Genomic DNA, 22050 nt, shown 5'->3' with positions numbered 1-22050 from the left:
CCCAGAACAAGCACAGAACACTGTCAACAATTGTTTCTGAAGAATAAAACTATATTTGAATGCAAACTTCAAAGGAACCCTTCAGCTTGCTCTTTAACTCAAATGTATGCCGTGTGTGTCCTACTTGAAGTGGTCATGCAGATTTTATGTCCGTCATGCTTTGAGAGAACAGCACACCATTTTGCACACACCACTGTAAAAGCTTGTTGTAAGATTTTCATTAGAGCATGCACGATGGGTCACTGGCTTTTGGTGTTTGGCTGTTGAGCGTCAGGCCAAACCATTTTTTTCTTGCTTTTAGCAGCTGCATCCTGGTGGGTTTGAAATGTAAAAAATTATGTGCACTTTGATGTGTGGGTACACTAGAGAATTTTGGATGGTTAAACTCGTGAAGCTTTGGGTTGTAATACCCCAGTGTTTTTTACATCATAGTTACATTTGTGGAAACAAGTTACAGTCAATGTTCTATTTTTCGGACTCCCTAGGGACTGCGAAAACATCTGAAAAATCTAGCAGTCCAAAAAAAATGCTTGCATGCCTTTTACTGCCCCTGAAGGCTCAAATCACCACAGGCACATCCAAAATAGCTCTGAAGGCCTGCCAGTACTTACAGTGCAGTCCACTAATAATTATATCAAGAAGAAGCAAAAAATCCCATCGTTATAACCAATCATCGCTATATCTGGACTGCCGTTAAAAAAAAAAAACTGCCGAATATACTTTTGTAGTCCCGAAACCAAGTTTGCCACTTGCGATTAGATATCGACGTTGTAGAAAGTAGGCTGTGAAGAATAAAACGTTTATTTATACCTCTAAATAGCGCCTTAATCATTCGGCACGCTGAACTAGAAATCTGCACTTGCTTTCGCAAAAGTTTCGGATTCACAACGCCGTGTGCATCGCGTCCAGCTGCTGCGCAAGCACTGGCGGCAATAATTCCGCGTGCATGAAATCAATGAGCAACTCAATTGACAAAACTGCACTTTGGTTGAACATCGGGGTCGGTGTGAAAGACTAGCCATTGTCAATCTCGTCGTCACTGCCGCTATTGTCGTCGCTTCCGTTGTACAACGCTGCCGTCGTTCACAACAACGATCGCCCCATCGTAGATCGCTTCGCAGAACGAGGCAGCATTATCTGCACTCAAACTCTTCCATCGAAGCACCACCTATTTCATCGTCAGTAGCGACATGCTCCCAGAGTTCGATAATGTCAGCGGCTTCCACCGTGTTGGTTTCGCCCAGGGGGGTTTCGTCCTGGCGCACAAAGCCCGCCTTTTCCGTTGATTGGCATGGCCACTGCTTCTAGCTTTCATGATCGTGGCGCTCCCGGTTTCCATAATCGTCAATATCACCTAATGCGCGAGCTTGTACTGCTTCTAGTCTCGTAAAATATGCAGTTTCGTCTCGAGAGACGCAGCTTTGCGCTTTGTCAGCGCACATCCCGTTGCGCTTCCGCGGAGCATTTCCACGCTCACTGAGATAGAGAGAGAGACAGCTTATGTCTTTTTTTTTGTTTTTCCCCTCCCCTCCTCTTCTATGGACGCTCGCATGACTGCCGCCGACGCCAACTTGCGATGCTCTCCATGGCTTTCGCAATCGGCGCGCAGGCGGAATTCGTTGCGTGGTAATGGCAGCAGATACGAACTCGCGTAGGCAAACTTTTCACCCCAAATCGGTTAACGGCAACTCAGGAACGCAGATTTCACGATTATTCTGCATGAAAAACGCCGCCCAGAAGCAGAATTTCGATCGTTATATCCGATATGCGGTGAATAACTGATCGTTATATTCTCGTAGCCCTAATGCATAAGTTGATACTGTGAAGTGGACTCATCATTATAATCGATATATCGTTATATGTGGTATTATTATAAGTGGACTGCACTGTATTAGGCGTATCGGTTCTCGCACTGTGGTAGGAGACGGCGGGTACACGCGTGTGTAATTACATACATACTGTGTCTCATGACGGTGGCCCCTTTCCATTCTTGGTGTGCTTCACTGCGTAACACCACCGTATTGCAGCGAAGCTATTGGGAATCGGCATTAATTCAACACTTGACCCATGCCGTTTTTTCCGCGCTTCGAAGCAACGGACAAAGGCGGCGGCAGCGCCATGTCTGGGAGCGTCGAATTCTTTCAACAGAAAACATAGAACCGAACAACAGGAAGCTTGGTAGCGAACGTTGAAGCAGCTAGGCCTAATGTTGCTACGGTAACCACGGCTGCCAGCGGTCAGCATGCGAGAGTGCTGCTTCGAGGCTGCAAGATAATCAACATGGCGGAAGTGGTGGCTTCGATTAGTGCTGTTTCAAACCTGCATTGATGGTAAAAGTCCGGAAAATCGGACGCCGAAGTGTTTCAGCATCTGAAATTTCAGACATTTGCTCAAAGGGGTTTATGGGTGGTGTCGCGAAGCCATCCGAATTCTTGGGCATGTCCGAAAAATCGGTCGTTGACTGTGTCGTACATTTTTTTATCACTGCGACACAACTTCTCTGTGTACTCTATTTCACGCATAGCAGGCAATACTACTGCATCATTTATGAACATACATATGCGTCATGCACTTCATGTGACATTGGCACATAACTTTTATTTGCAAGATGTGATGTAATTACTACACAAAGGGTGTTGCAGATCTGAACTTGTTTACCATCAAACAAGAGGAGTGACATGTTTGTGCGGCCGGTCGCCACAGCACACCGCTTGCCCTCTCGACCAAAACATAGCGTGTCGCATACAAACAGCACAAATATGCACAATTAATGTGTAATTTGATTTAACGATACACCCACAAATCGTACAGTTGCACTATAGGCAGCAGTGTTTCCGTAGAAAGCATTGCAGATCAAATACAACTATGACTACACTACATTCGTTACTTAGCTTTCGCAGCATTGCCTGCTAAGTATGAAATGCAGTATAGCAGCTTACAACGTGCCGACAAGGCAATCGCTTAGCCAAGGAGTGTGTGGGGTGACAAATGCAAGCACTGAAAGTGGCTGTGGAAGGAGCGCTGCGAAGGCATTGCTTTGTCTGCTGCCGCCACTGATGTGCTCTTTCTGCTCCCATGCAGGTTGTTCTCAAGCTTCCGCCTTACACGGTGCCCGTGGTTCCTGCAAAGTGAGTTGCGCTCAGTTTGGTGATAGGGACATGGGGAAATTTCTTGACTGCATCTCGGCACGCATGCCACTTCGAACACACCAGAGATAAAGCACTGCATTGTACAAAAAGAGTTTGGGGTATTGCTTTGCAGCATTTTTCGACATTAAGCCAAAGAAATCTGCAAAAAGCCTTTGTTCAGGAGTTCGGTTGCAGCTGTCTGCCACTCGGCGTAAGAAATGGGCGGGACGAATTACTGTGTGCGGGTAAGGAGGGTTGAGGCAGACGCCACTGTCATAGGATAACAGCTAGGATGTGAGAATAGCTGCAGCAATAACAACATGGAAGAGGGGGTCTTTTTCAGTGCATAGATTTGTGAGGACATGCATGCTTGCTTATGTGTGAGTAGGACGTTGCTTCGAACATGTCCATTGAATGTGCCTTGTTGTGTAAGGTCTGGATCTAGCTTGTCCTCATATTGGTGTACATTCGCTAACCAATACTTTGGGACTAGGCAGGGACCGCCTTTAATGTCTAAATAATCGGAGTCCAAACTAATGAGTTCCCCAGAAATTGAGTCTTTCTTCCACAAGTGGCCAGAAAAGCTTGTCAACGTATTGCTGCCTGCACATACTATTGCATGCAACCTGTTCAATCTATTTAGACCATCGTCATGCTGTCGTTACAGATAGACAAAAGTACGGTCGGGCAAGTGGTGATGCCACAAAGCTGTCCGCAGAAACATGTGCGAATTATCGGTATCCAAATAATTGGTCAACTGTATAGGCATGCCGGGTGGCAGATTTCACACGCACATCAGTTGGTTGGAATTTATTGGGAATTAATGGGAATTTATTTACTTAATGTTCATCGTCATTACTCTGATAGTACTTTATCGCTGTCTATGAAGAACCACACCATGTCGTCCTCCGTACTGTCTATAGCACGTTTTATATACAGCGTGTATCAAACAACTCGACCACAATCGCAGACAAGATGGTGGCCCACGCCTAGCCTAACCACTTTGCTAGTTTGCCCTGCAATGCATACAATTCTACGGAATGCTTAGAACACGTGACACGTAAAAGATGTAGAATAAGTTATCGTTCAAATGCACTTTTGTAATCGGACTGAAATCGGCATGCCGTCATCATGCTATGCAAGAACTTTTTCTGTTGCCATCCATGAATGCCATCTTGTGATGGCAATGACGATGGCGCTAGCTAGGCTGGCTCCTGTCAGTGAGCTGCTGCGAACTCAGTTTTGGTTTCATATTGAATTGCACCAGCCCAAGCAATTTTCAGACCAATTTTCTTAGAAAGAAAAGTGCGCATTAAAATTAGGTAAATATACCGCGATAATTTATTGTGAGCTACTGTTTTTGCTTTAAAATCTTCGTGGGGCGGGAAGCAAATACTAGGTGTTTTCGACGGTTCGATGCATTCGCTGTGCCCTAAGCACTGCCGCTATGGGAGTCAACACAGTGGTCACCATTGGGGTCTAACACGTGTGATGACCACGCAAGTTTGAATTATCTGGTGAAGGCTAATTTCAGGATCGAATTAACAAAGCTTCAGTCTTATGAAAATGTATGGAGGGTTGGCCTGGACCTTTAGTCGGGATCAAATTGACCAAAAAAATGGAATTAAAACCAGAGTCAAATCAACAGAGGTCTACTGTATAAGATGCAGCAAAAGATGAAAATTGATGTTTGAGAACAGTGTTCGCCTGTGGCGGACTATAGTGTGCATGTAGTGAATTGTCCACTTGCCAGTGGGTGGACAGGAGCACTTTAAACAAACTTTTGAGCTGTTCCAAGTGTTCACCCACTGGAATGTTGCGTCTTGTTGGAGTGTGTTTACGGATGCACTTTGTTCCGTTTGTTGCAGGAAGGAAGACAAGGACAGAAGGCACCAGAAGCGATGAAAATGGACTTTAAATTCTGCCTTACCCCTCCTCACAACATAATTTTTTTCTTCGTGGTTTTTTTCTTTCGCATGGCTTCTTGCTTTTTTATTTGGCATGACTACTGAGGTGTTTTTGACACTTCCTCTTTGGAGCTGTTCTTTTGTGACGATGCTTTTTTGAGACTGATGAACTTTATCGTGGGCTGCGCAAAATGTGATTAGGACAATAAAAGGCTTATTTCATACACTCGTTGGTTGCTGCTGCTGACTTTCTGGTATATCGACTGGCGTTCATTTTGTGCCATCACAGGTGTCTAGTTTTTCTACGACTTGTTCATTATTTAGGGGCTCCACTGGTGTTATTTTACTTGAAGTGACACAATTTAGTGCCTCACGAGACTTTTGTAAGGCAGTCATTAAGGGCAAGCTTAGATGAAACGGACACTGAAGCACGAAAATTGTTTGAGCTGGGTTAGTAAATTAGTCTTATACCAGTACAATACCAAAAAGGCCACTCCTGCCATGGGAGGAAGCAATGACAGGTGGAGAACACCACTTTGAAGCCCCTGTGCCAGTTTGCCGGGATGTCGTATATTTTAACAGCATCAGCTTGGGCCTAGCTAACTTTTAATGTGTTAAGATGGACTACATTGTGTTTTTCAAAGGAGCCAAAGACTGAGCCACAGTGGCCAAAATATGAAATTGTGCAGAGCCCATTGATGGTCAAATTTAGAGAGAGAAAGTGAGCAGACAAGTGAGAGAATGAACATTTTCCTTGCTAACCACCAACAAACCACGAAAATGGCCAAAAGAGCCAGAAAAAGCAAGTCACTTTGAAATAGTTCGAAGTCCATGATGTCATTGTGACATACCGGCACTGAGGTTCCCGCATGGAATTAAAGATATGGAACATTTTTCATCTGATACTCTGAAAAACCCAAGTTCTCGGACAATATTTTGATCGGCACAAACTGCCTGTTTGTCTTTAGTGTACTCTATATATATTTGAAGGTGTTTCAAGTGACACATTTGCCAAGAGCAGAGCTCTAACAAAGCGATGGAAACTTCTAGGACAGGATAGGTGCTGCCATTGTGAAAACACACTGCCAGCTTGCATAATGTGACATGTCCAGTCAATAATTGCTAAATTGTATTCAGCCAGTGGTGGGAAGCTTTGGCATAGCAGAAAATGCAGCATGGTCAACCTTATGGGTTTTTTTTTAATGGAGTAACTCATGGTGTGCTACCTATTGATCTCACCACTCCTGGAAGTCTGGCACCCAAGGGCTCGGATGATTATTTCTTTTTTATAGAGTTACTGCATATGCTACCAAAAGTAGCATGCTACCGTTGGTAGCTTATGCACTAACAATTTCTTTTTAATGCCGCCATCCCTGTACATGTTCCCCACAGGGGGAGTGTATACAGGAACACAATTTTTCTTGCCTTCACAATCCCTCAAACTCGTTAAGGCACATCCAAAACCGACCTCCCCACTCTATTGCATGCATTACTTTATTCTTCATGTGTATTTCGATGTTTTTAATGCAATTATCCCCTTCAGGCGCAAATTAAATCTGGCCATAAAAATTATTTTGACATCATTTTCGGCTCTCTATGTTTCAATAAAGAGTCATTAGAAGATGGTAACATAAATTTTATTTTTTCATAGTTTTACGTGGTGTCCACATTTGTGGACAAGGGCGCCTTAATCCAAAAAAAAATGTTGCACTGTATTTTCTAGTTCGCTTAGCCAGGTAAGTGGGGCAAAACATTTTTCCTGTGGCTCTTTTCCTTGATAATCTAAACATTTGTAATCTACTTTGTGTGATAAAGATGAAAGCAATCATTCTGAGCCGACAGGCACAAAAAAAACGTGGCATTTTCGGCAGCAAATTCGTCTCTTCGCTGTGCATCCCTCACGGCGGCAACGCTGTACATTTGGTATGCACAGCGTATTTTTTGACAATTTCCCGTGAAGAAATTGAAATGAGTGTTGTTTAGATAGTAGAAATAGAAAGTTTATTCTCTTTCACGCAGTACGAAGCAGTACAGGGAAGAGGGGACACTGGGCAAAAAGCTGCTAAAGGCAGCTTCAGGGAGCACCCAGTGCCCCAGGTATACATGAACAGCAATGGGTGGGCATATACAAAATTTACGTGCAACAATTTCTCAACAGAAAAGCAATATATAGCGCGTTCATACAGTTCATACACTACAAAAAAAGAGAAAGAAAAAAAGAGAAAAACTGAAATGATGTCAGCCTAAACTATCTTGCAATATAATACAGTGGAGTCTCGTTGATAAGAATCTCACGGGGTCACGAAAAATATTCGTATTAGCCGAAATTCGTATAATCGGAACGCGATTAAAGCTAGCCAAATTAAAGGGAGGACGCGGGCATCAGATCGCGAAAATTGCGTGAAAAATCGATTTTTGAAAACCACGCATTTCGGTGTCTGCAACGCCTAATCTACGCTGTATCAAAATGGTTTGGCTGAAAACGCACTAAAAGTGCCCGAAAAAGATTAATTCGTCAGTGCGCAGGGTGAGAAAACAGATTTATATCGCGCAAAATCACCGCAGTTCACGGAGACATATCTCGTATTTCCCGCCACCGAGCGCCGCCATCTTGGTATCGTTTGAAAGCTCAAAGTACAGTGTACTAGAAGACTGTACTCAAAGTTTCGCCGTTCCGCTTCTCAATTCGTCCGTCGTCGCCATCTTGTAAGAAACGCACAAACACAAAAGAAGCGCGGGTCTGCGATGGGTAGTCACACGGGCCCTCCGATGAAAGCGGGCCTCCGATTGGCTGCCGTGCTGAAAGGCGTCTCCATTGGTTGCTGCTGTGACAGGGGCAAGATGGCAACGGCAGTTGTCTGCTTCGTAAACAACGCCGGCGTCTTCACCTGACACGCCGAAAAAGATTAATTCGTCAGTGCGCAGTAATCCGTGAACTGCGGATTACTAAAGCTCCCAGGTTAGTGATGGATCGTCGCTCGTTGGAGAAGAAATTTTGGACGAAGCACTCTTCGGAATACGGAAGCGCAAGCCTCCTACAGCAAGAAAAATACGGCGATTAGCGGGAGAAGCGGAGGAGCACCCAACTGAACGAGCCGCGCTACCTAAAACCCCTATATATAAAAAGTAGCGTCACGCTTTGAAGAATGCCGCCGCCTCCTCGCACACCCTGTCCGAGGCCGACGCCGCGTCGGTATTGGCCTAATGGCATCACGTGGACCGTCGAGCCCCCGGGCGCTGGCTGCGTTTGTTTACGATCACGCTCCATCGCCATTTTCGCCCGAGAAGCGTCTACCGACTGGCGAGGAGCACGACGATAGCGGCGAACACAGTCTGCGATCGTCGAATCTGATCAGCGGCGAAAGATAAACAAGTGCACGTGTTTCAAGCGGTGCAGGCGGCGCAACGGTCGAAAAAAGAGCGCGAAAGAGAGGAGAAACGAGGAGGAGGGAAGGCGGAGGAGGAGAGTGTCACTACTTTTATTGCGATCAGATTTCTGCCGTCCCCATGCTGCTGATGGCAGAGGCCTGCTGCGTCGCCTCCAGTCCCGGCCTTCCTCAAGGATGGGTCAGCTGTGCCGCCTCTACGAGGAGGTGGTTGGCAACCCACCGCCGAATGCGGTACAGCTGCCCCCACCGCAGAGGCCTCCTGTCCCCATCGCCACGGAGCTGCCCGGGATTTCGAAGAGGCGCTCGCCCGCTTGCGCCCTGCAGCAGACGGCCGCCTGCCTCCTGGACGAGACCCTCGGAGACCACCTCCTGGTGTACGTCGACGGTTCGGTGGTACCGGACACCGGCTCTGCCACGGCGGCCTGCACGGCACCAGCCCTGCAGAAGAGCAGGCAGTGTCGACTGCCCAGACACGCCAGCTCGACTGCAGCGGAGGTGGCAGACCTCCACCTGGCCGTCGACCTACTCTCCGAGGAGCTTCCTGGGGTACCAGCGGCCATCCTCTGCGACTCCAAGGCAGCCCTCCTCGGCCTGCAGAGGCCAGAAAGCGCCAGCCTTGGAGTCGCACTGCTGTCTATCCGGCTGACAGCGCTGCAGGACGCAGGCCACCCGGTGTCCCTGCACTGGATCCCCGCCCACGTAGGGATCCCGGGCAACGAGGCAGCCGACACCCTGGCGAAGGACGCCTACCACACCACTGTGCCCCTCAGTCGGGCCGTGACGGAGGGCGACTTCACAGGACTGAGGCTGCGGCGACACCTGGCGACCCACCACCCAGACAAACGGGTGGCACTGGGATGCCCCCCACGACCACTCCCCCAGCGAGGCCTGGCTCGCAGGGAGACCTCGCTCCTTCTCCGGCTCCGCATCGGCTGCAGCTGGACGGCAGCACGCAGCTACCGACTGGGACGAGCGACGTCCCCGGCCTGCAGCTCCTGCGGGGAGCCGGAGACGATCGAACATCTCCTGCTGGCCTGCCCGGCGTACCTCCAGCAGCGGGGCCCACTCCTGCAGGAGTTCCGCCGCCTGGGCCTCCTCTCTGGCAAGGAGGAAGATCTCCTCTTCCCCGGCCGACACCACCTTTCTGCACTTCGAGGCGTCGTGGAGTTCCTTGACTCGTCAGGGCTCTCCGCACGCCTCTAAGGACATTTCTACAAGCGGGAAGGCCTCACGGCCTCCCACCCCACCCCGGGCCTGACCGGCCTGGCACAACACCCCTGCAGACTCTGCAGCACACCAAGGCCTTCCATCTAGGCCTGATACGTGCCGCCTATGCCTACCGGTTTTGCTTCGCCCAGCCATGGCGACTCCACTCTATCCCTTCTTTCGCTCCCACTTACCCCTCCCCGTTGGCGCTGAGCCGTGCTCCCTCAAGGGCTGCAGAAGATAGCGCCAACCTTTCCCTTTCCCTCAAGAACCACTTATCGATCTGCCGTCGCCGTCGCCGTGAGGTTCCGTATGACGTCAATGGAGATGAAATCGCGCGCCGAACGCTGTATGTGCGAGTGAAAGGGCGCGAGGGGCGCGCGCTTTCACGGTCAGTGAACGCACGGCGGAGAACAAACGCGCGTTCTGCGCCGTGCTCGCTGAAGGGCTGCAGAAGTAGGCGTCTCTTTCCTCCTTTACAATCACCATATATGTAGAGCAAACGCGCCTTCTTCGGACGTGGGGGGGGGGGGGGGGGGGATGGAGGCGACGTTTAGCTGCGGCACCTAGTGCTTATTGTTTATATCAGAGGCTCCGGCAACAGTCACCAACGCCGCACGCATTTTGTGCGAACGCGGGCAAAACGCCGACGGCGTCGACAACAGTTCTGCGTGTTGCCGGTGATGCTGCATGTCCAAGTTTACACAGCTGATAAAGCTACTATATCATTACTCCGTATAGCTCTCTACGAATTTGCTATCGCAATTGATGCTTTGCCTTTCAGGTGAAACTGCGACAACTTTTTTTATATAGAGGGGCTTTAGCGCTACCTTGCACCGTGGATTACGTGCCGCGCTATCTTGCACCGTGTGACTCCGGCAGCGAAACAGACAATCGCCCTGTGCCATCGGCACCGATAACGCAGTCGACGGAAGACGCGCCAACGAAGGAAGACGCTCCCGCGCCTCGGCGTACGGCCGCGCGAATCAGCCGAGATCGTATCTCTGTAGACATAGCTCGCTGCGACTAGGCAAAATGACGCAAACAGAAAGAACGCGGCCCGAAGCACAGCAGCCACTCCGTCCGGCCGATGGCACGCGGAAAAGGAGGAAAAGCACAAAAGCCACAAAAGCGCGCTTTAAACTCTTCGCGCCCAGTCGCGGCCTCCGCGCCTCCGCACCAAAAGAGAAAGGGAGAAAGCGCGTGCCTGCGCGCTGTTCTCTTTCGTGGCCGTCGGTGGGGCGGTTTATTCGTATCAACCGACGCGGGTAGAAAATCGATTCGTAACAACCGTTCTCTAGCACATTGCAAACTAACGGGGCTCGGCCGGGACCACAGAAAAATTCGTATGATCCGGAAATTCGTATTAGCCGTGATCGTATCATCGAGATTCCACTGTAATTCATGTCTATTTACAATGTAAGAGGAGTTGTTTCAAAATCCAAAAGCATAGATGATAGCTGATTTCGGGATGTATCTTCTAAACATACATTATTTTCAGCAAGTATGTTCAGATAGTAAGACACATTGTATGGTAAGGAATGTTTGCGATATAAGGTGCGGCGAAACGGTAGACGCCAAGGCAAGTGATGTCTGACATTGTACGCTGGTGTATAATGATGGAGGTTCAACGCTGTTAGTAAAGGTTCGTTGTTTGTCATAATTGCATTTTTGTACATACACAATAGGTTGAATGGATACAAAGCATGAATCCTGAGAATACCATACTGTTTAAAGTACGGGTGAGTATGAGAATTCCATGGTAGATTTGCAATTAGCCTGATTGCCCGTTTTTGGGCAACTACTAGCTTCTGTGTATTTTCTTTTGTTGTGGTACCCCAAACAGTTAAGCAATAACTCATAATCGGAAGTAAATACGCGTTATAGATGAGAACCATTTACCTTCATTGGCAGAGTGTATCTATGCCGGCACAGAACACCGTTAATAAGGTTCATTTTCCTTCGCACATTATCTATATGTACGTCCCAGCTTAGAGTCTCGGTGAACACCACACCAAGGCATTTGACGGCTGGCACGATTTCGATCTTACTGCTGCCTAACATGAGGTCGAAATTTGTTTGGATAGTTTTATTCTTTGGACGGAATATTATAGCATTGCTTTTCTTGGCATTTACTTTTAAACAATTATTTTCAGACCATACGCGTAAGTATTCAAGAAACTGATTTCCTTGCATCGATAAATCACGTTCATCTTTACCAGCTAGTAGCATCGTGAGATCATCGGCGTAAGCTATTAAAGTGACAGGCAAGGGTGCAAAAAATATGTCATTCATATAGATATTGAACAATAAAGCGCCTAAAATACTACCCTGTGGGACTCCAGACAAAATATGTTGTAAGCTGGATGACCTGTGATTAATAACTACCATTTGCATACGGTGTTTCAGATAGGATTTACTCCTCTAATTCCATAATGGCTTAGCTTATGTAGTAGCAGACTATGATTGATTACATCAAATGCTTTCGAGAAATCGATATAAATTCCAAGCACAATTAGTGTTTCTTCAAAATTCTTCATTATAAAATGAAGAATTATTATTTATTTATTTACTTCTCGGCAGCGCCACTAGATGGCACAGCACGAAGGAGGAGCCCGCGGTTGCCGCATGGCGTACGTGTTTTAAGCGTTCGCACGCACCGGCGTGCCATGCATACGCACAGGCTTTGCGGCGGTGGCGCTAGATGGCGGAAAGTGCGTTCTTAAGGAATCAGGGAAGCGCGAAGGAGGAATCCTCATACTTCTTTCGACGTTGTGTCGTTGGTTCAACGCGCGTTACCATCTATCGAGAGTCATCGTGAGATTGGTTCTGGCGAAGTTTTCGTCTCTTTTTATTATGCTTAATTCCCACTGTACCCTTTATCCCTACGCAGGGTAGCTAGCCATGGTGCAGTCAGTTCATGACTGGCGAACATCGATACCTGTCTTTCTCTCTCTGTTCCTCTACCTTCCTGCACCCATGCAGGCTGGTACCGCAAGCCCCTGCGGCAATTAGCAGTATTTCCTTTTGCGTCCCACGTACGTGCCTAGGGGACAAACCCACATAAATTGTCGCTTGCGCAGGCACAATTGTACCCAAATAAGGTATCAATTGACTTAATTTGGACGCGTACTTGACATTTTGTGTGCTCGTCACCTAGCTCTCTCCGTACGAAGTCACGCACCCAATATTGCACTGAAGCTAGGTACACACTAAAGAAAGTTTACGCCCTTTGGGTTGTATCTTGTTCCCAAACAACAATCGTCACCTGCCTTGCTTGCGTTTCCTTTCGTGAAAACTCGGCGCTCGCTACTTTCCTGCCGAGATCGAATGCTGTGCGTCATGCACGCTGATAACACGTCGCAAGCCTTTCGTGACTAGGAAGTACTGGGCTCGCAGTGTTAAAGAAAAGAAATGCAGACATGACAGATGACGATTATTGTTTGGGGACAACATACGACCCAAAGGGTGTAAACTTTAATTTTAGAGTGTAGTTACCACAGTAAATTTCTGCTTGTTATCGGTCCCCACATTTGGGCGCAGGGCTGATCGAGGCACCTTTTCCTTGCCCTTCCTTAATTTGTTGGTCACCGATGGATGAGGAGGCAATTGGACAGACAAAAGCAAAGAGTGCAGCAGGAGGATAAGTAAAGCATATGTAGCCCAATGGCCCAATGACCCTGTGATATTTAAAGGGGAAAAAAGGAAAAAAAAAAAAGACTCATGCACCTTGTGTAACGGCCTATCAGCCTAGGCGGTAATTTGTAGGCTAGTCATCGCGAGCTTTTGCATCCTGATTGTCATTAGAACGCGCTGTTTTGCCACAATAAAGACTGGCGACGAATCGGCCGTACGCCTGCTTTCGCCGCCTTCTCGTCCGCTTCTTTTCAGTTTCGGATTCTGTTTTGCGCCTAACTACTGGGACGCCTAGCGGACAAAAATGGCAGAGAAGCAAGCCTAGGAAGAAAGCGGAATATTTTTCGGATTCTTTGAGTTTTGCTAGCGACTGAACGAACAAGCAGTGCGCGATTGGCGTTGCGTGAGGTACGTTTTGCGCTCGACGAGTTCACTTCGCAGTTGGAATAAAATGGTTGCTTCGCTGTCGCGTCTCCAATGACTGTTTCTTGAATAGCGCGGCTGTAGTCGTGCATGTTTCCTGTTTAGTTGCTGGCCACTGCACGCGACAACATGGAAGGCCGCACCTGATGTTACGCTGCAGTTCTTGTTGAACACGAGCGGTACTTCTGTGAAATTGAGGCATGCAGCAGAGCTATCATGACTATTAAAGTCTTCTTGGAGGCGACTCCACTGGTGGTGGATTTGGAGTTTCCCGAAGGCATAGAACCAGGTAAGATAGTGACGTAAGCCTAACTGCTCGTTTGGTCGTAGGCGAAAAAGGGAAAAAAAGACTTTGTAAATTCTTGCCTGATTGTAGGATCGAACTCGTTAGAGTAATATTTTAGCACTATACTTGCGTAGAGTAAGATGAATAAAAAGTGTGACAATTTTGAAGAATGTTTGAGATGGGTGTGCAATGCTGAACGTAGCGCCATAAACGTAGTGTTAAATTTAGTATTGTAGGGGCGTTCGCCGGCCTTGAGTAGACTTATCAGCCCTCTCATGAAAGTTCAAAGTTACCGCGTCGGCTGCTATTGTATTTGTCGCTTTTGGATTACCAGCAACGTATTTTATTCAGTTCGGACAAATTTTACAAAGCTGTAGCGCTGGTATTGGTGCATGTCGCGCAGAGATGTGAGCTTGTTAAGATTCTGCAAGAACGTTACTGGGTTAACAAGCGAAGCGCGATGTTTCAAACACGGAAACAACAACGCCTTGTCCTAGACATGTTAGCAACTTTCAAGTACGGTTGACTGCCTGCATGACGTCGGTCCAGACTTCTGCGGCGAAAAGAAATAAACATGATGTGAACAGCTAGCTCGTAGCTGGCCACGCACTCTCGGTCTCACGGATCACTTCTGATTGCGATCGAGTCGATCGGTGTCGAATCTCTTGACTGCGATTGGCTCCCTTCCGATGCCTGGGCAAATAGCGAATCGCGGTCGTAAAATTCAATCCAGACGAGGCTCGATCGAAATTGCCCCTGTGACTGCGATAAACAGACGTTTGATCGAAACCTGCGCTGAATGAATAAATGCTTTTTCTTGTATCCATAGGTGGATGTCTGACTGTCATCTTAACGTCGCCGGGGCAGGTAACAGTAATCATCGCTGATCACTCGATCTATTCTTATGTATAAATTGTTTATTGATGGCGATATCATTGTGCTTTTATTGTGTTCCCTGCAGAAACTGGTCGGCGAAGAGAAATCGGGAATTCAGTTCAGCCACGTGAATAGTAAGCATTGATAATTATACATTTCAAGCATTAATAGGCCATAGTCAGCACATGCCAAGCAGCACTGACTCATGTGTGACATTTGACTTGTAAAAAACGGTAGTGCGCCATTCTCACACTTGGTGTAAAGCGGCTGCTTAGGCCTGCTGGTGGAGGACCATTGGAATAGAAAACTGGGTTGCAGACACAAACAAACAAAGGAAGAACTTCATCAAATATGACCAGCTAATTTTTTGTTTGTCCGTGTCCTCAGTGGTTAGGTTGGGAAAGGTTAGCCGAGTTTTCTTCATGCTTTTATGTGAGAGGCTGCAGCATAAGCCCATCTACAAACGTCAGCTTGTGCTTCACACACCACTAGACCTGTGCAAACAACAGTGAATATCGACAAACATGCACACCACTGCGATCGCTTGCCTCTAGGTTTTGGTAGCGATGCAGTATGTTTCATTTGTTTCTTCAAAAAACAGTAAATATTGTTACAACCATTTTACTAATTACATGGATAGTTCTGATGAAGCCTGCGTCACTATAGATTCAACATGATATGCAATATATTAAGCACTGTTGCATACTATACCTAAGCGTACACACTTGACCGGTCAATCCTTCCCATCTGTATCCACTTCAAGCACATTTTAAAACTTTTGTGCAGACTAGCTCCCTATGTATTGAAGGCGCCCACAAGAAGCGTATTTTGCAGTCTGCTCTTTTGCCCTACTATAGTTCGTAATACTGAGTAGTGAACTTTATTATACCTGGTGCAGCCAACTTATAAACACTGCCTATATATCAACTTTATGAGCAATATTCAATTACTTTAGCATTATGAACTTTTGCAAGCTGATGCAAAAGAAAACCTAAATATCCCCTTTGGGCACTAATTCATTTGGTCCATTGAAAACTTAGTTTCATCACATTTCTTACCTTACAACTTCAGAATCGCAAAAAGCGCGCAGCTGTGCAATGGATGAAGAATTTTCAATTCTTTAGTGAGGTTTGTCAAGTATTCACAAGGTGAACTTGATGCAAGAACTCTCTACAAGAGCGTCGGATGTCAGAACATCGACTCTTTCATGTCTTTCATACTTAAGAAGCATTCATCCAGCCACTTAATTGAAGAATATGCCTGACGTAAACCATTCTGAAAGACAATGAAAGATCCAAACCAGCCACCTGACAGCATACTGAAACCTAGAGCAAACATCCAGCTGTCTATGTCTTCCAACTCGCTTTATTAAGCACGTTAAGATATTATTGAAATTTGCAGCTTGAGTTCAATCATAGTATTTCAAGATGTACGTGAGACATATTAAGTATCATCATTTTCATCAGTGCTTTTGCTATTGATACGCTGTCTTGGTGTGCGCAATGCACACACAGTGCCTGACGGAAGCAGCTTTTTTTTAGGCCATAAATTTTTAACAGAAGTTGTTGAAAATTCCAAAACTGGGAAAAAAAAAGTCATCTGCGAAGTTTTTACCTCTGTAACTCAGTAATAAATAACACTATCATGATTCTGTACACTGCACTTAGCAAGACAACTAAAGCAGACAAGATTGATGTTTAATTATACACCGCTTTCAAAAGTATACCACTAATTTGTGAGTAGGACATTTCTAGGGGTGTGCGAATGTTCGAAACTTTCAAATAAGGAATTAAATAGCGTCATATTCGATTTAGTCTATGCATCGAATAGCCGCTATTCGTAAATGTGAATATTTTTCGAATACTTTGTGAACATTTCCAAACATCAAGTACGCCAAAATGAGCATAAAATTGCTGGAAAAGTACTGTAAATTTTCACCCCCATGCGTATAGTATAGACATAAAACTTGAGAACTTTTGTAGTGGAGCAGGCTACGTCACTTAGGTAGCCATACTTTACAGGCTGTACAGCAATAATTCACATTCTCTGAAGAGCCCTGTGCATGCGAATAAATTACTTGTTTGTTCTTAATGCTCCATTCGTGCTTTTAATAAACAACGCTTCAAAACGTACTATGTAATCACAGAAATTTGCTAACCTTATGAATAATGGGATGTGAACATCGTTTTATATTAATTGTGGTAACGGTGATTCATTATTCGAGAATTATTCAAAAAGTATTCAATATTCGGTTCGATTCGCTTCTGGCATTATTGGATTTGTATTCACTTCGGTCTCAAAAATCGCTATTCGCACACTCGTAGACTTTCGCAAACCATCATAAGCATTACTACAATTTCACATAAACTCTAAACTCCTACATCAAATTTGCTCACTTTATCTCTTCTATAATTGATGCAGTTTCTATTTTTTTAAGCTTATTGCTTTTTAACATATTTTGTAGAATGTATGGGGCTGTGCAAATATTCGAAACTTTCAAATGAATCAAATAGTGTATTATCCAATTCGGTCTTCAATTCGAATAGCCACTATTTGTAAATGCGAATACTTCAGGACATCAGCTGTACCCAATAAAACATATAATTTGAGCAAAAAAGTATGGTAAATTTTCACCCCCGCAGGCATAGTATAGACATAAAACGTGAGAACTTGTGTAGTGGAGCAGACTACGTCACTTAGGTAGCCATACTTTACAGGGTATACAGCAATCGTTTGCGCTCTTTGAAGAGTTCTATGCATGCGAAGGAACTACTTGTTTGCTCCTAATGCTCCATTTGTGTGTTTAATGAACAAATACTATGTAATGACATAAACTTGCCAACTTTAAGAATACTAGGATGTGAACATCGTTTGATATTAATTGTGGTAACAGCGCTTCATTATTCGAAAACTATTCGATTCACCTCTGGTGCTATTCGATTCGTATTCCATTTGGTCTCAAAAATCACTATGTATTCACACACCCCTAAAAATGCATGAGGTCCTAAATTGAAATTCTGCTTTATACATTTGTGAGAATTTAACTTTCTCTCTCAAGTGCAACAAATTTCGTTCGTATCAGCCCAGCAGTTGTATTTCGCATGTATTTGAATAGGGAAAGTGGTGTTGGCCCTGAGCTAAAGCTTCCTCGTAAGAATGGGTGAGGTCATTGTGGTGTCATCAACACAGTTTGCAGGAAAGCTCGAACTGCCCGCCAGGTGGCACGAAGGCACCAGACACAGATGGTGAATGGGAATGAAACATGATAATTGCTTTTGTAAATTTGGCTGACATCACACGATGTAACAAATAATAGGTGCAGGGAGCACTGTACAGCTTACATCATTATCAGCAGCAGCCTATTTTATGTCCATTGCAGGACGAAGGCCTCTCCCAGCAATCTCCAATTACTCCTGTCTTGTACTAGCTGATTCCAACTTTCGCTGCAAATTTGACCTCCATTCCACTTTTCTGGCGTCCTCGACTGCGCTTCCCTTCCCTTGGCACCCATGCTGTAACTCTAATGCACCACCGGTTATCCGCCCGACACATTACATGGCCTCCGCACCTCCATCTTTTTCTCTTAATGTCGATTAGAATATCGGCTATCCCTGTTTGTTCTCTGATCCACACCGTTCTCTTCTTGTCTCTTAACGTTAACGCCTAACATTTTTCATTCCTTCGCTTTTTGCGCGGCCCTTAACTTGTTCTCGAGCTTCCTTGCTATCCTCCAAGTTTCTGTCCCATATTTTAGCACAGGTAGGATGCAATGATTGTACACTTTTCTCTTCAACAATAGTGTTAAGCTCCCACTCGGGATTTGGCAATGCTTGCCGTATGCACTTCAACCCAATTTCATTCTTCATTAAAATTTCTTCTCATGATCAGGGTCCCCTGTGAATAATTGACCTATATAAATGTACTCCTTTACAGACTCTAAAGGCTGACTGGCGATCCTGAATTCTTGTTCCCTTGCCAGGCTATTGAACATTGCCTTAGCCTTCTGTATAATAATTTTTAACCCTACTCTTACACTTCTCGTTTAAGTTCATTTTGTTGCAGCACGAAAAGACGGAGACGTAGACAAGATTCGAAGGATGAGTGCCAAACACCTGTACTTAACAGACTTAACTCCTGTAGTCCTTGATTACGCAATGCCTCCATGACTGATGGTATCTCTACTGAATCAAATGCCTTTTCATTATCTATGAAAGCCAAATAGAGAGGTTGATTGTACTCTGCAGATTTCTCGATTACCTGATTGATGACATGGATGTGATTCATTGCAGAATATCCTTTCCCGAAGCCAGCCTGTTCTCGTGATTCGTTGAAGTGAAGTGTTACCCAGATTCTGTTGAAAATTACCTTGGTGAATATTTTATACAGTATGGAAAGCAAGCAAATGGGCCTATAATTCTTCAATTCTTGAATGTCTCGCATCGTTGCACATCATAGCCTTAGTTACTTTTGTGCCATAAAACCTTGCATAACTAACATCTCCCTTTATCAAAGCCAAGAGTGGGGAATTCCCCTGACACAATGGTAATAAGCTTGTGTAAAAGAGAGATGACTGCAGAAGGGCTTACTTTGCAGCCTATGAGGGCCTTTCACATGGAGTCCTTCGAGCACAAAGCACATGGCAGATGAGAGCAGCTATACAAGCTTCTATGTAATTGTTGCCTTTCTTTAATTTGCCTTTACAATGGCTAACATATCTGGAGCTGGTGGCTTGGTTCACATTGCATGTAGAAACAGCGCTATGTGCCCACATCCTCGTACACGTCCTTTCACGTCCTTCACCTGCCACGGTAGCTCTGCGGCATTTGCCATTCCGCTGCCAAGCTTGAGGTCATGGGTTCAATCCGGCCACACTTTGTTGGGGTTGAAATGTAAGAACGCTCATGTTCTTTGATTTAGGTGCACGGTAAGAAAACTCAGGTGGTCAAAGTTAATGTGCAGTCCCCCCCACTACAGTGTGCAGCTTAATCATGTCGTGGTGTTGTGACGTAACACACCGGAATTTATTATTTTTAAATATATTTTTTGCCCACCTATGCAAGTACTGCTTTCGAGTGGGCCAGCAACTCATTGGTTTCACACCGACTAGTAACAGAGGACACAACAAAACAATTTGCACTACAAGAAGGAAGAGAAAGACTGAAAAATATGAAAGAACAAATTTAAAATGTCTCACTCTCAATAACAGCATAATTCCCCAGTAGTGTGCAATAAAAAAAATTGGTTTCTGTAAACTTTCTGATTCAACAAATACGTTTCTTGTCTGTCTTGCAAGATGACCTCGTTATGCAAGTATATTAACTGCGTCGGACCTCAATATTTCTCAAAATAATGTTCAGTGATGTGGTGTCGCGCATCTCTGAGTCAGTCTCACTGATCTCTCAGTCAATGTTTTGGGTTTTTAAGGGGATGGTGCAGTGCGCCTGTAGTGGTCATGCAACCATGTAGTGTGACATCACCAAGCTCCATATATATATACAGACTATGTTTATAAAAATCAGTTCCTGCCCAACTCTCAGTCTAGTCTGTATTCATCCTTGTGTGCTGCTTTGTTCGCCAGACAGTGTCTACGCCTCCGGCGTCAGCGATACGACGTTCAGACATCATGTTTGATTGATTATCTATGCAAATTGTGTTGATAGTCTATTACACTACTAGCCCTGTTGTTCATAATGACACCTCAAAAGAAAAGCTTATGGTGTACTGTAACTTTCAGCTTGCGAGACAGGCTACTGCTAGAATTGTGTAGGTTGAGTACGTTATCTTTACAAAGGCAACATAATTCTGTGTGGAGCTATAGATTTATCTGTTTCTCAGAAAATTGCAAGAAAGAAAGGAAAAAGAAAAAAAAGCCACCACCAGGAATATGCATGCAGTTGACTTGATCAATTATGCAGATTCTTGATTGTGCAGCGAAATTGACGCCTGACGGGCATGTTTAATCATAGTTTTCTCTTGGACAAAGCTTTAGGACAGCTTCTGTGTATTCCAACTCCTTTAGTTGATGTACAGGTGCAAGTTTCACTGCATGTCAGAGTATGCATATTTTAACAATAAATCACTTGATTAGCTTTTCTTGTCTTGGCATCACAGTTTTTTTTTTCTGTTTCTTTTGAAGCATTCAAAAAGCTCTTTCACATTGCACAGATGCCACTTGTGTGTGTCTCAGATGCCTGTCAGATGTGTCGTTTTCTAACTGACTCACTTGATTTAAATCTGCTTCGGCCTTTCTCTTTCAGATGAAGTCATACCAATTGTTAGGACAGTCACTGTCGAAGATGATTTGGCTGTGAGTTTTACTTCCTCATTTACTTATCATCAGGAAGACAAAACAATGCTTGCACACGGGCTGTGTGAATGCGCAGTACGGCTCACTCTTGAAGGCAACACCTAATTGGCATTCAGACCAGCATGACTTGAACATACCATCAACTTCTTATGTTTCATTGTTCCTACCCTATGAGTACCGCACTAATGCTAAGACTGACATTTTTGCAGTTTCAGAAGCATAGGTGTTATCAATCTAAATTTATTTTATATTTTTCACTTTAGTGTTCTTGTGAAGTTCCCACATCCTTTCTTGTCTGAAAAAGGAATAGCAGGATTATCATAACATTATTTTCTCCATATCATTCCTTCAGGATTTTATCATTCGCAGTGCCAGGTGGCCTATCCTGGCAATACATAAGCCACAATACATGCTGCAAGCAGAACTGATGGAGACCTGTCGTGGCAGCTTAGTGGCTATGGTGTGGCTAAGCAAGAGGTCGGGGGATCAAATCTTGGTCTCAGCAGCAGCATTTCGATGGGAGTGAAATGCAAAAACACCTGCGTACCGTGCATTGGGTGCACGTTAACGAGCACTAGGTGGTCAAAATAAATATGGAGTCACCCACCACGGCATGCCTCATAGTCAGATCGTGGTTGTGACCTCACAATTTTGATGATGTAAATGCGCTTGAAAGACGTGGATGATAGGTGAAGACGAGATGCATGTAGATCATAGATCATAGATCTACGTAGATCATGTAGAGATCATGTAGATCTACATGATCTACGTGTGCGTGTTGGTTTATGTAGATCATAAACCAACACGCCCAACTAAGTGTACTGACCCACAGTGTCACTGAGTTTTTGCAGTAGATTGTGAATAAAAATGCATTGCCTCCGACTGACATTAG

At 45.2% G+C, this 22050-nt stretch overlaps 2 protein-coding genes across 2 annotated transcripts in view; both read left to right on the top strand.

Annotated features, from left to right (window-relative positions):
- The window catches only part of LOC119445315 (DIS3-like exonuclease 2), a 129470-nt gene extending 124209 nt beyond the window's left edge, over positions 1-5261 (top strand). The window contains 2 exon segments of the mRNA XM_037709629.2: positions 3082-3128; positions 4997-5261. Coding sequence (XP_037565557.1) covers positions 3082-3128; positions 4997-5033 — 84 coding nt within the window. The 3' untranslated portion in view covers positions 5034-5261.
- Positions 5262-13608: 8347 nt separating this feature from the next.
- The window catches only part of LOC119445314 (zinc finger protein 425-like), a 105644-nt gene continuing 97202 nt past the window's right edge, over positions 13609-22050 (top strand). The window contains exons 1-4 of the mRNA XM_037709628.2: positions 13609-13978; positions 14805-14842; positions 14937-14985; positions 21109-21158. Of these exons, the coding sequence (XP_037565556.1) occupies positions 13906-13978; positions 14805-14842; positions 14937-14985; positions 21109-21158 (210 nt within the window). The 5' untranslated portion in view covers positions 13609-13905. The remainder of the gene's footprint in view (positions 13979-14804; positions 14843-14936; positions 14986-21108; positions 21159-22050) is intronic.

This window comes from Dermacentor silvarum, chromosome 3 (genome assembly GCF_013339745.2).
Source record: "Dermacentor silvarum isolate Dsil-2018 chromosome 3, BIME_Dsil_1.4, whole genome shotgun sequence".
Classification (NCBI taxonomy): Eukaryota; Metazoa; Arthropoda; class Arachnida; order Ixodida; family Ixodidae; genus Dermacentor; species Dermacentor silvarum.
Note: the sequence above shows the minus strand (reverse complement) of the source record. Positions and strands in the feature narration are given on the sequence as shown.